This window comes from Scyliorhinus torazame, chromosome 15 (genome assembly GCF_047496885.1).
Source record: "Scyliorhinus torazame isolate Kashiwa2021f chromosome 15, sScyTor2.1, whole genome shotgun sequence".
Taxonomy (NCBI): domain Eukaryota; kingdom Metazoa; phylum Chordata; class Chondrichthyes; order Carcharhiniformes; family Scyliorhinidae; genus Scyliorhinus; species Scyliorhinus torazame.
The window spans coordinates 89,129,827-89,146,478 of record NC_092721.1 but is presented as its reverse complement, the minus strand read 5'-3'; the positions used below and the strand labels follow the sequence as shown (position 1 = coordinate 89,146,478).

The 16,652-nt window shown below is 47.6% G+C and overlaps 1 protein-coding gene across 2 annotated transcripts in view; it reads left to right on the top strand.

Annotated features, from left to right (window-relative positions):
* LOC140391674 (angiomotin-like protein 1) overlaps positions 1-16,652 on the top strand; it is a 244,233-nt gene that overhangs the window by 209,142 nt on the left and 18,439 nt on the right. For both annotated transcript variants that reach the window (XM_072476407.1, XM_072476408.1), the window contains one exon: positions 9,243-9,388. In XM_072476407.1, the coding sequence (XP_072332508.1) occupies positions 9,243-9,388 (146 nt within the window). The remainder of the gene's footprint in view (positions 1-9,242; positions 9,389-16,652) is intronic.

Below are 16,652 nucleotides of genomic sequence, written 5' to 3'. Positions count from 1 at the left end.
ACCTACAATCTATGTCAATAACGTGACTGATACCTGGGATGAAGGGATTGTTTCAAGAGGAATATTTGACTCGGTTGGACTAGTATCCACTGAAGTTTACGATCCACTGAAGAAAGGTGATCTTATTGAAGCAGTAAAGATATTAAGGGGATTCGATAGGAGTGGATGCTGAGAGATGGTTCCCTTGTGGGGTGTCTAGAGCTAGTTTAAAAAGGAGGGGCCTTTTATTTGAGACTAAGATGAAGGTCGTTAATTAATCTGTGGAATTATCTTTCCCAGATGAGGTTAGGTCATTGAATTTATTCAAGGCAGAGTTAGATTTTTGATCGACAAGGGAGTTGAGAGTTATGAACAGCAAATAGGAAGGTGGAGTTGTAGCCACAATCCAATTAATCATGTTCTTATAGTGGAGCAGATTCAAGAGGACAAATGGCCTACCCCTACTACTGATTCCCGCACATTTGAGGCCGCACACATGAGTGCGGCCTCAACCGGGACCTGGGATTCATGTCGCATTACATTCATCCCCCACCATCTGGCCTGCAAAATCCTACCAACTGTCCTGGCTTGACACAATTCACACCTCTTTAACCTGGGGTTACCCCATCTCTGGATCTGTAAAGATTTAATCACCTACTAATGCTCGCATTCCAAGCATTGTCTGGCATCTTTGAATCTGTCTATATATATGTTTCTAGAACACACCTCTTCATTCACCTGAGGAAGGAGCAGCGCTCCGAAAGCTAGTGACATCGAAACAAACATGTTCGACTTTAACCTGGTGTTGTAAAACTTCTTACTGATTCCTGTGTTCTTGTTTTGTGTGGTTACGAAGAGGATCTCTCCCTTCTTGATTATGGGAGCACAGTGGTTAGCACTATGGCTTCAGAGCCCCAGGGTCCCAGGTTCGATTCCTGGCTTGGGTTACTGTCTGTATGACGTCTGCACGTTCTCACCGTGTCTGTGTGGGTTTCCACCGGATGCTCCGGTTTCCTCCCACAAGTCCCGAAAGACTTGCTGTTAGGTGAATTGGACATTCGGAATTCTCCCTCCGTGTACCCGAACAGGCGCCGGAGTGTGGCGACTAGGGGCTTTTCACAGCAACTTCATTGCAGTGTTAATGTAAGCCTACTTGTGACAATAAAGGTGATTAAAAAAAGACTGAAGAAGGCTGTGCATAAGATTGTTTCATAACAACCCAACAAACCAGAAGGCTAAAGAATCAGAACATTTTATATTTATTCAGCCTTTGGGTGTGTGTCTCTTGTTGGTAGGGGGAAGGTGAGGGTCTAGGAGCGGGGGTCTGGGCTTGCACCCCTCTGTAGAGATAAGGTGGTGAAGGCGGAGAGGCGACGATTGGTGGGTGCAATTTTGGAGGTTGACCGGCAATATTCTACAGCCACAACCAGGGAGCTCTTAGCGGAGCGGAAGAAGTTGCATGGGGAATTTTATTTGATGATTACAGGGAAGGCGATGGGCCAGCTTCGGAGAGCGAGGGGGGTTTTGTATGAGTATGGGGAGAACGTCAGCCGCCTGTTAGCACATCAATTGGGACGACAAGTTGTCGTGCAGGGATGAGAGGGGGTGGTGAGATGGTGACGACGCCAGAGAGAATTAATAAACTGTTGATACTTTTACAGGGGGCTCTAAAGGTCTGAGCCTCGAAGGGTGGAGGCGAAGATGAGGTTTCTGGATGGGCTGCTGTTCCCAGAGGTTGAGAAGGGGAAGGGGCAGGGATCCGAGGTGCCACTAGAGTTACAGGGTGTTATGGAGGTGATTGGGTCGATGCCGTCGGAAAGACCCTGGGGCCGGGTGGCTTCCCGGTCGACTTTTACAAATGGTTTGCCGGAATTGGCCGCCCCATCTCCTGGAGATTCTTTGCAGAGGGGGAGCTGCCGGCCATGTTGGCTCAGCAGCAATTTCATTATTCCCCAAGAAGGATAAGGACCCAGTGGAGTGTGGGTCATATAGGCCCATCTCCCTGTTAAACACAAAAGTGAAGGTGCTGGCTAAGACATTGACGAGGCGGTTGGAGGGGTGTGTGCAGTATGTGTGGTCGGAGGACCAGACTGGTTTTGTGAAGGGATGACAGCTGTCAAACAAGATTATATGATTATTGAATGTGGTCATTAGGCCGTCAAAGGGTAGGGTGCTGGAGGTTATTGTGTCCATGGATGTGGAGAAGGCATTTGATAGAATAGGGAGGTATTTGTTTGAGGTCCTGAGGAGGTTTGGGTTTGTACCTGCGTTCACCTCATGCGTGCAGTTGTTATATGTGGTCCCCACGGCTAGTGTCAGGACAAATTTGATTAGTTTGGGAGATTTCCGGTTACATAGGTGTACAAGGCAGGGGTTCCTGGTGCTGGCTACAGAATCATTTGCTATTGAGCTCCAGCATCAGAGCAGTGGTTGGGCATTGTAAGGGGAGACAGGTAGCATAGAATCTCTCTGTATGTGCATGACCTGTTGCTGTACATTTCCAACCCATTGGAATTTATAATAGGATAATAGGCATATTAGGGAGGTTTGACCCTTTTTTAGGCTACAAATTAAATATGCCCAAAAGTGAAGTATTTTTGGTGAATGCCCTGGGGCGAAGGGCAGATTTGAGTGCCCTACCATTTAGGTTGGCAAGGAGTAGGTTCAGGTACTTGGGTATTCAGGTGGCCCATGACTGTGCCACAATGCATAAATACAATCTGAAGAGGTGGGATGCCCTCCCACTATCGTTAGATTCATTGTTAAAGGTCTGGAACCAACTAAGGCAGCATTTTGGTGGGGTGGTATGTCAGTGCTGGCCCCTGTTTGTGGGAATCACTGGTTCGCCCTGGCAGGTATGGATATGACATATCGGTGGTGGCATAGGGAACAGGTGAGGGACTTGTTCATGTAAGGAAGGTATGCATAGGTGGGCGAGTTACAGGAGAGACACCAGCCGCCGAGGGCGGCGGTTGTTCAGGTATATACATTTGCGGGATTTTGTGCCGAAGGAGGTAACCCCGTTCCCTCAGTTGCCGGAGCACATTGGACAGATTGTTATCGCCAGACAAGTTGGGGGATGGGAAGATCAAGGACATTTCCAGATTGCTGGTGGGCACTGGGAGGAGGAGCAGGAATGGAGTTGGGATGGGCGGTTTGGAGTGAGATTATGCACTGGGTGAAAGTAACGTCGCCCTGTGCTAGGATGATCTTCGTACAGTTCAAAGTGATGCATAGGGCTCATATGGCGTGGGCCCAGATGAGCAGGTTCTTTCCAGAAATAAAGGATAAGTGTGAGAGATGTGGAGTGGGGCCAGAAGATCATGTCCACATGTTTTGTCATGTTAAAGATTGGTGGTGCTTTGGGGGCCGATATTTGAAGCATTATCAAAAATCGTGGGGGTGAAGATGTCGGTGGGCCCTCTGATTGCAATCTCCGGGTGTCTCCCCTACCCGGCGGGGCGGGGGGTGCCGGCGGGATGGAGTGGCGGGAACCACTCTGCGTCGGGCCGGGGCCAAGCCCTCACCTTGAGGGGCTAGGCCCGCGCCGGAGTGGTTGGCGCGCCGCTAGCCGGCGGGAAAGGTCTTGGGCGCCACACCAGCCGGGGCCGAAAAGACTTCGCCGGCCGGCGGAAGTCCGCGCATGCGCGGGAGCGTCAGCGGCTGCTGACATCATCCCCGCGCATGCGCAGGAGGGGTGTCTCTTCCGCGCCGGCCATGGTGAAGGCCGGAAAATGATGAAGGAGGGAAAAGAGTGCCCCCACGGCACAGGCCCGCCCGCGGATCGGTGGGCCCCGATCATGGGCCAGGCCACCGTGGGGGCACCCCCCCGGGGCCAGATCGCCCCACGCCCCCCACAGGACCCCGGAGCCCGCCCGCGCCGCCTGGTCCCGCCGGTAAAAGAGGTGGTTTAATTCTCACCAGCGGGACTGGCATTCTAGCAGCGGGACTTCGGCCCATCGCGGGCCGGAGAATCGGCGGGGGGGGGGGGCTCGCCGACCGGCGCGGCGCGATTCCCACCCCCGCCGAATATCCGGTGCCGGAGAATTCAGCAACCGGCGGGGGCGGGATTCACGCCAGCCCCCAGCGATTCTCCGACCCGGCGGGGGGGTCGGAGAATCCCGCCCCCTGTATTGGTGGCAGTGGTGTGTTGCAGATCACTCGGAGTCTGAGTTGCTGAGGCACTTTTATATGCAGATTGTAGCCTGGAGCTATGGAAAAGAATGGTGGAGGCTGCAGCTTTCTTTCCGTCACATGGGCTGACCAGGATTCTCTCCAGCTCTTACTGCTTTCCATTGGCAAGTGTTGGTAGGTAGGATTTGTAGTTTAATCGTCAATCTATTTTGGCTCTGTTATGAACACAACTCCCTTGGCCATTGAGTCCTGGGGTGGGACTCAAACCTGAGATTCTGACTCAGCGGTAGGAATGCTACCCACTAGGCCACAAGATCTCCCCCTGTATCAGCAGAGGAGACTTTCCACCTGGTCTCCAGATGATATGTGAACTGACTCCGCCATCAAGCACTTATAGGATCCTTTTAAGTCTAATTTGTGATTGGTTGAATAATTGTTGTTCTTACTAGACTTTCTCCATGGGCTTTGATTATAAATCAAAACTAAAGAAAAATTACAATTTATGTTGCACCCTGCAGTGATTAATTAAAAGTTCTGCTGCTTTCCTAAAATGCTCCAAAATAGCCAACAATTTATTTTTTTAAGTAATTCGAGCCAGAGGGTATTGATATCACGTATGTGTGAAAATAGTGTTGCATTCTAATAGTTTTAATATATGTACTGTAATTCAGTACTAATGAAACACCACCTAGACTGTAATTACCAACTGCAAGCCTATTGACATGAATTATTCTGCAAATAGTGAATTATTTTGTTATACAAAACAGTAATAGTTAACTATATTGGGAAGTATACCAATATCAAGTATATTGAGATGCCAAATGGCCTATTCCTGCACCTAATTTGTATGTTCATAAGCTCAGAGTTCTTTTGTGTGTTTAGTTGTCTTTTGATACTTCCCTGCGTGCATAAACAAACCAAAACCATTCAGTGTTTCTTAATGCATATGTTAAGTGATGAGAAGTGTTAAAGAAACCGATTATCAGCATTCATAATAAGCCACAAGCTTCCTTCATCCCCTTCCCGAATAAATATATTTTCCCTCTGTTAATCCCTCTTATTATTTCAAACCTTTTCCTTGAAACTGTGAATCTCTCATTTCATTGCAGTCGAGGGAGAAATGCTTAATTTTTGAATGGCTGTGTTCTGCCTTCAATGATTTTCCTTTACAGTTATTTCAAACTACCATTAAATAATCCAAGCCATATTTGAAAATTTATTTTGGCCCATTCATTTAAAATTCTTTGCAGATGAATGTACCAATAGATTGGCATGGGGAACCACAAGATGAATCAAGTATTTATGAATTAATTGAAATAGATCCTTTATGTAGCAGCAGAAACGTTTATATTCTGACCGGTATAGCTCCTGGATCTGTGCTTTAAATTTTCTGTTGCCAGAAGTCTGTCTCCCTCTAATATAAACACAAAATTCTGGAAATGCTCAGCAGGTCAGGCAGCATCTTTGGAAAGAGAAACCAGTATAATGTTTTGATTCAATGGTCTTTCATCAGAACAGAAAAAAATTGAGCAAGTACAGAGGCAAGGGAGAATGTTCAGTGGGGAGTCGGGGTGGGGAAAGGGTGGTGCGCAGTGGGGTGAACTGTCATAATATACATCTGTACATTATGGTGCAATCACATACACACACTGATGGACATGCAGTGGGACCAATCAGCATACACAACACCGCAGCCAATCACCAGAGAGAGCACATGCACTATAAAGACAGGGGACAGGAGAGTTCCCGCTCATTCTAGCAGCAGCCAGCTCGGAGCACAGAGCTCACAGCCTGCATCACAGACATTCACCATGTGCTGAGTGCCTCACCATAGCTAGTGATAGGAAAGGGTCCACAGTTAAGCTGGTATTGCTAATACCCACGTTTACAGTATGTTGAACAGTAAATAAAATAAAATAGCGTTACACCACTTCCAGCATTGTTGGCTTGTTTGTGAACCAGAACACCCAACACGAGGAGAATGTTCAGTGGGGAGTCGGGGTGGGGAAAGGGTGGTGCGCAGTGGGGTGAACAAAAAGAAAAAAGGGGATGTGATAGGGTGGAAGGCAGCAGTGATAAAATGTGAAAATGCATGATAGTGCAAGGCAAAGGGCAATAGTAATCGGGCAAGTGAAGAAACAGAAGATGCTCCAGAGAAAGTATAAATGTAAAGAGTTGAGTCATTATTAATGGCTGATGTATGAAAAAATTAAGGCACGGTTCTGATTTGAAATTGTTGTCTCAGTGCTGTATGCGAAAAGCTGTTAGGTGCTCACTCGAAAGATGAGATCCTGTTCCTTGACCTTATGTTGAGTTTCATTAGAAGACTGTAGGAAGGCGAGGTCAGGGTGGGAATGGGGCAAAGAATTGAAATAATGAGACCAGTAGTTCAGTGTCACACTTGCAAAATGAACTGTTAACAAACCTCTCCGCCTCCTACACTGTTACACTGAAGCTCAATGTTAGCTTGAATTGGAATACTGGGGATTGATTATCCGTCCAAGTCTAAACTTGTTTTTCTGAATGGAGGGCTGTGACTAGTGGTGCTCCACAGGGATCAGTGCTGGGACTGTTGTTCTTTGTAGTATATATAAGTAATTTAGAGGCAATGTAACTGGTGTGATTAGTAAGTTTGCCGCTGATACAAGGTTGGTGGAATTGTGGATAGCGATGAGGACTGTCCGACGATACAGCAGGATATAAATCGGCTGGAGACATGGAAGGAGAAATGGCAGATGGAGTTTAATCTGGACAAATGTGAGATAATGCATTTTGGAAGGTCTAATACAGGTGGGAAATATACAGTAAATGGCAGAACCCTTAAAAGGAATCTGGATGTACAGGTCACTGAAAGTGGCAACGCAGGTGGAGAAGGTAGTCAAGAAGGCATACGCATGCTTGCCTTCATCGGCCGGGGCATGAGTATCAAAATTAGCAAGTCATGCTGCTGCTGCATAGAACCTTAAGCCACACTTGGAATATAGTGTTCAATTCTGGTCACCACACTACCAGAAGGATGTGGAGGTTTTAGAGAGGGTGCAGAAGAGGTTTACCAGGATGTTGCTTGGTATGGAGGGCATTAGCTAAGTGGAGAGGTTGGATAAACTTGGTTTGTTCTTACTGGAATGGTGGAAGTTGAGGAACGGCCTGATAATCTACAAAATTATGAGGGGCATGGACTGAGTGGATAGTCTTTTTCCCAGGGTGGCAGTGTCAATTATTAGGGGATATAGGTTTACGGTGCGAGGGGCAAAGATTAGAGGGGATGTGCGAGGGAAGATTTTTACATAGAGGGTAGTGGGTGCCTGGAACTCACTGCCGGAGGAGATGGTGGAAAAGGCTACGATAGTGACGTTTAAGGGGCATTTTGAGAAATACTTGAATAGAATGGGAATAGAGGGATACAGACCCCGGAAGTGTAGAAGTTTTAGGTTAAATGGGCAGCATGGTTGGTGCAGGCTTGGAGGGCCGAAGGGCCTGTTCCTGTGCTGTACATTCCTTTGTTCTTGTTTGTCCCAGCATTTGTTAGGACACTGGACAAGAACCCTGAACAATTTTCTAAAATTTCTTTCTAATCCACCTACTCTGCACATCTTTGGATTGTGGGGGCGAAACCCACCCAAACACGGGCCTGTTCCTGTATTGTAGTTTTCTTTATAAAAGCAAATTACTGCGGATGCTGGAATCTGAAATGAAAGAGAAAATGCTAGAAAATCTCAGCAGGTCTGGTAGCATCTGTAGGGAGAGAAAAGAGCTAACGTTTCGAGTCCGATGACTCTTTGTCAAAGCGTTTTCTTTGTTCATCACAAAGCAAGCCCATTTCAGAAAAATGAGTGCTAGCTTTATTGGGCGGGATTCTCCTGAATCCCCGCGATGGCCCAAAGCTGGCGTAAAAAGTGGCGCGAACCACTCCAGCGTCGGGCCGACTGCAAGGTGCGTAATCCTCCACACTTCCAGGGGCTAGGCCGGTACCGGAGGGGTTGGCACCTCGCCAACCGGCGCCAAAGGGCTGGCGCGAGTTAGCACATGCGCAGAACCGCCAGCGTGGTTCCGCACATGCGCAGACCAGCCGGCGTATTCAAGCGCATGCGCAGGGGGTGTCTTCTCCGCGCCGGCCATGGCGGAGCCCTACAGGGGCTGGCACGGAAGGAAGGAATGCCCCCATGGCACAGGCCCGCACGCAGATCGGTGGGCCCCGATCGCAGGCCAGGCCACCGTGCCCCCCCCCCCCCCCCTACCAAGGGCCGGATCCCCCGCGCCCCCCTGAGGACTGCACCAGTTGGCCTACCAGCCAGATCCAACCGTGTGGGACCATGTCCAATCCACGCCAGCGGGACTGGCCAGAAACCGACGTCCGCACGGCCCATCGGGGCCCGGAGAATTGCCGGGGGGGCGCTGCCAACGGCCCCCGACCGGCGCGGCGTAATCCCCGTCCCCGCCCAAAAAACGCCGCCGGAGTATACGGCAGCCGGTGTCGGAGCGGCGGGGCAGGATTCACGCACCCCCCAGGGGATTCTCCGACCCGGCGGGGGTTCGGAGAATCCCGCCCATGATATTTTAATACCTAGCCTCATAAAAGGTTTCCTCATAATTAGAATAATGAACAAAGTAGGTGTTGAAGTGATGTCCAAAATGCACCTATTGTATCATTTTACACATCAGTTTTCTTTTCTTGCCTTATACCAAATCCTACTCCATATCTGTAAACGAGGGAATGACTTTTTCCTCATCAGTGGAAATTGCGACCATTATGTAAAAATCCCAAAAGGCCAATTATTCAGCTTTGATAGATCCAAGAATTACTTTTCTGGACCTAGTGCATTTGCTATAAATTCTCTCAATTTTGACAGTTTGTCTCAACTTTTTCCTCTTTTCCTAGTCAGTAGCTGAATTCTACAAAAAAAAAATTGTGGTTAAAAAAGTCTTCACCCCTTTAGTTCTGAAAGGCTGGCCATTGATATTTCCTCCATAATGTGCTATACCAGCCAAGATTTACAAATGAGAAGAAAAATGTCAGGTAATTTAAACTCTGCTTTAGGTTTTCTTCCTGCCCAATGCTATCTGGCGTGGTCCCAGCTAACAGGAAAACTACCACATAGACCTAACCTTGTTCTCCATCTTTCATTCAGACAAAGAGCACTTGAAGGAAGAGGAAAAACTGGAAATGGAACTGGCCACGATGCGTTCAGCCAACGAGGACCAGCGGAGGCACATTGAAATCTTGGATCAGGCACTGAGCAACACCCAGGCCAAAGTGGTTAGGTTGGAGGATGAGGTGGGCTGATAACCCAAAATTCTGAAGAATGTTTAATTTGATTTAATTGAGATCATTGCTAATATCCATATCGAAACATAGAAAGTAGGAGTAGGCCATTCGACCCCTAGAGCTTGTTCTGCAATTCAGTATGATCATGGCTGATCCTCTAACACCCAAATTTACATCCACCAACAATAAACAATAATCAGTAGTAAATATGTCAATCCCTATCTCAATAACAATGATCCCATCCTCCCACCAAACCCCAAACATTAGCCCGCATGTTCACATAAACAAATGACAAAAAGGAATCAGGAATCACCCACAGTCACCATTAACACACGCCGCAACCCTCCCACCCCCCCCCCCCCCCCCCCCTTCAACTAAAATTCGATGTTATCCAGTTCTTGAAAGTGCATAATGAATAATGCCCATGAATTGTAGAACCCCTCCATCCTTCCCCTCATTTCAAACTTAACCTTCTCAAGAGTCAAGAATTCCAACAGGTCCCCCCCCCACCACGCCAGGGCACAGGGTCGAGAGGTTGCTCACCAACCTATCAGGATCCGCCTTTGGGTGATCAATGAAGCAAAGGCTACAACATTTGCCTCCGCATCTGTTTCCAACCCTGGCTGGTCCGACACCCCGAATATGGCCTCCCCGGGGGCCCGGGTCCAGTTTCACGTGCGCCACTTTAGAAATTACCCTAAAAACCTCCTTCCAGTAATCCTCTAGCTTTGGACAGGACCAAAACATATGAACGTGATTAGCCCCCCCCCCCCCCGCCCAACGTTCACACACATCTGCTACTCCTTCAAAGAATCGTCTCATCCTTGCCCTCGTGAGGTGTGCTCTGTATACCACTCGCACACGAGGTGGAGGCATTCACTCTTGAGAGAACCTCACACAAGAACCCCTCCTCCATATCCTCTTCCAACTCTTCCTCCCACTTTGCTTTGATCCCTTCCAGTGGTGCCTTCTCCTCTTCCAAAATAACTCCGTAAACCGCCGACACTACCCCATTCTCCAGTTCCCCTGTCATCAGCACCTCCTCCTGCAATGTGGAGGCCGGCTCCATCGGGAAGCTCTGTATCTCCTTTCTGGCAAAATCTCAAACCTGCATGTATCTAAACATTTCCCCCTGCTCCAGCCCATACCTCGCTTCCAGCTCCTTCAATCCTGCAAACCGACCCCTAAGAAACAAATCTTTCAGTGTCTTAATCCCTTTCTCCTCCCATTTCCGAAAATTTCCATCCCACCTCCCTGGCTCAAATCTGTGGTTCCCCCGAATCGGCATTTCCCTTGACCCTGTCCCCAACCCGAAGTGTTGGCAAAACTGCCTCCAAATTCTCAATGAAGCTATTATTATCTATTTCCCTCTTGACTATATTCAGTGACTTGTCTCCACAGCCTTCTGTGTTCGAGAATTCCACAGGTTTTCCATCCTCTAAGTAAAGAGGTTTCTCCTCCTCTCAATCATGAATGGCCTACACCGTACCCTGATACTGTGACCCCTTGTTCTAGACCCCAAGCCAAGGGAACATCACCCATTTATAGAGGAATAAATTTGCAAGGACATTATAGAGAGGCACAAAACTATTAAGTATTTAAAAAAGGGACTTTACACTGTTAATATCGCAGTGTATATTAGAATAATTCAAGAGCAGAGAGGAGGAACAGTTCTGAATTGTGTTCAGAAACATTTTCTAGGTCAAAACGTTGCCAGCCCAATGAGACGGGAGGTATTGCTGGATCTGGTTCTGAGGAAAGAGGTGAGTCAAGTGGATCAAGTATCAATAAGGGACCATAGCAAGGTTTAGGATAGCAATGGAAAACGACAAGAAGCAATCCAGAGAAAATACAGTTAACTGGTGGAGGGCTGATTTCAATCCGGTTATAACCCAGGTAAATTGGAATTGAAGATGGTCAGGCAAAGCTAGAATGAAACAATGGCTTCCTTTAAAGAGGTAATGGTTCCGGTACAGGTACATTCCAACAAAGGGAAAGGATAGGGCAACCAAAGCCAAATTACCCAAGATGCTGAAAGAGATTGAGAGTAAGACGAAGCAGAAAAGGATGCACATGACAGATGTCGGGTGGACAACACAATCGAGAATCAGACCGAATATATAAAGCTCAGAAAAGAAGTGAAAAAGAAATACGTGAAACAAAGAGAAAGTATGAGAAGAGACTGCAAGCTAACATAAAAGGGAATCTGCATGTCTTCTATAGGAGCATGTATGGTTAAATGAGTGGGTCAAACAGGAACCAAAAAGAGGATTGTCTGGAGGCAGAAATACTAAATGAATACTTAGCATCTGTCTTTACCAAGGAAGAAAATGTTGTCCAAATCACTGTGAAATAGGGAATAGTGGAACTGCTGGATGGGCTAAAAATTCATTAAAGAGCAGATATTTAGGAAGACAGGTTGCACGAAAAGGTGATGTACCACCAGAACCAGATGAGGTGCTTCTAAGGATACTGCGTGAATAAGGGTGGAAATTGTAGAGACACTAGCTGAAATCTTCCAATCCTTTTTAGACATGTGGATAGTGCCAAGGCACTGCAGAATTGCAAATCATACACCTTTTTTCTGGAAAGGGTATAAAGACGAGCCCAGCAACTACAGAGTTTAACCTCTGTAATGGGAAAGATTTTGGAAAGGTTAATCTAGTTCTAAGTTAGGAGTCCTAATCATCAGCAAAGTGATGGAAGGGGTCATCAACAGAGCTATCAAGTGGCACTTACTCAACAATAGCCTGCTCGGTCTAGGCTCCACCAGGGCTATTCAGCTCCTGACCTAATTTCAGTCTTGTCCAAACATGGATAAAAGCTGAATGCCAGAGGTGGGGTGAGAATGACTGTCTTTGACATCAAGGCAACATTTGACCGAATGTGACATCAAGGAGCCTTTGCAAAACTGAAGTCAGTGGGAATTGGGGAAAACGCTCCACTGGTTGGAGTTATACCTGGCACAGAGGAAGATGGTTTTGATTGTTGGAGGTCAATCATCTCAGTTCCAGGATATTGCTGCAGAGGTTCATCAGGTAGTGACCTAGGTCCAACCATCTCCAGCTGCTTCGTCAATGACCTTCCCTCCATCGTAAAGTCAAAGTGGCGTTTGTTGCTGATGATTGCGCAATGCTCAGTACCATTCGCAACTCCTGAGATACTGAAGACGTCCATGTTCAAATGCAGCAAGACCTGGATAACATTCAGACCACACAAGTGCCAGTCAATGACCATGTCCAACAATTGAAAGTCTTACCATCTTTTCTGACATTCCTTGGCATTACCATCACTGAATCTTCCAGGAACAACATCCTGGGGGGCTACCATTGATCAGAAACTGAACTGGACTGGCTATATAGAGACTGTCACTGCAGGAACTGTCAGAGGCGGAAAGTAACTCACCTTTTGACTTCCCAAAACCTGTCACCATTTACAAGGCACAAGTCAGCAGTGTGATGGAATACTCTGTACTTTGTCTGGATGAGTGCAGGTCCAACAATACTCAAGACGCTCGACACCACCAAGGACAAAGCAGCCCGTTTGATTAGAATCCTATTTATCACTTAAACATTATCTCCCTTTATCACTGATGCACAGTGGCTGCAGTGTGTACATTCTATAAGATGCACTGCAACAACTGCTGATTCGATGAGCCAACTGGCCTCCTTCTACACTGTTGGGATTCTATGAAAATTCACCAAGGCTCCTTCGACAATCTTCCAAACCTGTGACCTCCACAACCTAGAAGCACAAGGACAGCAGATGGGAACACCACTACCTGCAAATTCCCTTCCAGCCTCAGACCATGCTGACTTGGAACTATATCACCGTCCCTTCAATGTTGCTGGGTCAGAAACCTGGAACACCTTTCCAAGCAGCACTATGGGTGTACCTACCTATATGGATTGCAGTGGTTCAAGAAGGCAGTTCACCACCACCTTCTTGAGGGTAATTGGGAATGGGCAATAACTTCTGGTCTAGCCAACAACACAAACATCCTGCGAAAGCATAAGTTTAAAAAAAGTCACGAGGACAAATCTGGATAAATGAATGAAAGCCAGTGCGGATTTATGAAATCCCCCATTTGTGGGGACCAGTGCTGAACGGTGCTCGCCCAAGGTCTCTGAGGTGAAGGGGTTGAATCCCAAAGCCTCGGGTACATTGGGAATCTGCACATTAGAGTGAGGCTTACTGCCTCGCTCTATTATGCAAATTTGCCAAAATGTGATCCTGCCTGTTCGATCTTGTGAGGTGTGGCGAGCTGGGTAGATCCTGGCCGGGGGGGGGTCTCCTAGCTTTCAACAGCCACGCTGAGTTTCAGGCTCAGCATGGCCAAAAAGTGCCTGAAAATCACTTTGCCAGAAACATTAAAGCCCATGGAATAACACAGATAGTGGCAACATGGATATGAAATGGCTGAGTGATAGGAAACAGTGGTGAATAGTAGTGGCGGATGGTTGTTTTTGGACTGGACAAAGTGTACTGTTGTTGGTATGTAGAAATGACCTAGTGTGGACACTTGTGTATGTACTCCTCCCCAACCTCCCCGCTCCTGTGGCAGCACACCCCTGATCTCCACAGTCTCACTAGCATCAAGGCGAGTGTCCTTTTTTATTCTGGAGCTGATTACCCTGTGGGTAGAGGAGTGGCTTGCTGACTTACTCTTGGAGAGAACTGGCAAAACACAATATGCCAAGAGGCCTCCATCTGCACTGTAACTATTCGGACTCTTATGATGAGAAAAAACGTTCAACAGGAAGTCTTGTACATAATACAAATGGTTGGACAGTTGTTTTCTCGAGTGCAGTCTGTAAAATTCAATTTCACAGAACTGGGCTGAAACAGGCATTAGGCCCCTGATTTAGATATACAAGGGGCCTAATGCCTGTTGTAGCCATCGATTAAGGATTCCCATAAAACTGCCTGACCCAGCAGGGCCCTGAATTCACGCAGGTGTTTGTCCAATTCTAACGTGAATTCAGTGGAACTCATGGATAAATTACTTGAATAGTTGAAAATGGAAATTTCTGCCATTTTAACATGCTTTACCCACCTAGTCCATTAATGAAGTTTGAGCAGGAATTGAGGACGACCCCCTCAAAAATTCGAGCCTCTGAAATTTGTGTTCATTCGTGAACACTTGCATGGGGTGAGGAGCTGGAGTGTTATAAACAAGTTCATAAAATCATAGTGGCTAAACTGAACTTGCCATGTAATGTCTGGTTTGGTTTGTTCCTTGTCATTACAACAGTATTATTCCACAAGTGTTTGTTTTAACCTTTCTCCCGACAGAAAATTAAAACTGTATTGTACACTGCGAGCTATGTCTTGGCATAGCTCGCAGTGTACAAAACAACCATAAATCGTGGACCAGAAAGCACATAGAATTAATGGACCACTGCGCTCTGCAAAACACTTTTGTACAGTATCTGTTGTGGTTTCTTCAACTCCAGCATCTGCCAGAGGTTGTCTTGTGCTGAGCTAGCTGCTTCAGTCATTCATTTGGTCGATGTACTGGTATTGTGAAGTAAAAATTAACAAATCTGTTCTCTCACTAAGCAATACTAAATTGAGAATGACCTGGTTTGTCAAATAACTGAAGTATTTAGTGAAAAATGCCTCAAGATGTTGCAGCAAAGATTGACGACGCGTCCAAATTGTTAACATTTGCTTTTTGCAGATCAATGGAGGGAATTTGTACTGAGCTCTTTGGGAGTCTGGCCTTGTCCTTCAGGATTATCTCCTCAAGATAATTATGAAGTCAGTTCCAGAAGCACTTTCACTAATGCATTAATTTATGGGACGGGATTCTCCCAGCCCTGGGCTGGGCCGGAGAATTCCCGCGAACGGGCCACGCCGCCCCGACGCTGGCATGCAACTTTCCGCAGAGCGGAGAATCGGCGCCATTGGGGCCAGCCTGGTTGGCGCGGCGCCAGTCGCACGCTGCTCTACGCGGCCGGCCCACCGATTCTCCGGCCCGAATGGGCCGAGCGGCCGTAAAAGATGAACCGAGTCTCGCCGGCCATTCTAACCTGCTCTGGGCCGGCGGGACCTCGGCGTTGAAGGGTCGGGTGGCGGCCTGTGGGGTGGAGGGGGTGTCCGACCCCGGGGGGGGGGGGGGGCTCCGATGTGGCCTGGCCCGCGATCGGGGCCCATAGATCGGCGGGCCGGCCTCTGTGGCTGGGGGCCTCCTTTCCTACACGCCGGCCCCTGTAGTCCTGCGCCATGTTGCATCGGGGCCAGCGCGTTGAAGGAGGCCACTGCGCATGCGTGTGTTGGCGCAACTGCGCATGTGCGTGTTGGCACCGGTGCAACTGCGCATGCGCGGATCCCGCGGCGCACAGTTCGCGCCGGGATCGGCAGCTGGAGCGGCGTGAACCGCTCCAGCGCCGTGCTGGCCCCCAGTAGGGGCCAGAATTAGTCCTGGGAGCAGCCCGTTCATGCCGTCGTAAGACGCGACATCGTTTACGACGCCGTGGACACTCTGCCGTGGGATTGGAGAATCCCGCCCATGGTGTTCGTGATTATCCTGTGGTTAGAAAATTATGAATTTCCTAAATTGCTCAACTACCACACTCACTGCCCTGGGTTTTTAGGCTCACAGAATTTTAATTTCAATTTATTTATTTTTTAATAAATTTAGAGTACCCAAATTGTTTTTCCCCAATTAAAGTGCAATTTAGCATGTCCATTCCACCTACCCTGCACATCTTTGTGTTGTGGGGTGAGGCCTACGCAGATGCATAACATCAACCCCTTCATTCCCGGAATCAATCTGGTGAACCTTCTCTGAACTGCTTCGAATGCCACCATATCCTTGCTCACATACGGAGACCAAAACACAATACTCCAGATGTGGTCTCACCAACACCCTATAAAATTGCAACAATACATCTCTACTTTTATACTCCAGTCCTTTTGCAATAAACGCTAACATTCCATTTGTCTTTCTTATTACATTTTGTACCTGCATTCAGACTTCCTGCAATTCATGAACAATGACACTCAGATCCCTCTGCCCAGACGCATTTTGAATCTGCTTTCCAATTTAGATAATTTGCCTGATTATTTTTTCGGCCAAAATGGATAACCTCACACTTTTCCATCTGCCAAATTTTGGCCCAATCTCCATGCCTATCTGTCTGTAAATTTTGCTATGTTACACTCTGTCGCTGCTTGCAGATCATTTATATAGATTGTAAACAGTTGAGGTCTGAGGACTGAACCCTGTAGCACCCTGCCGGTTACAGTTCACCAGCCAGAGAAGGAC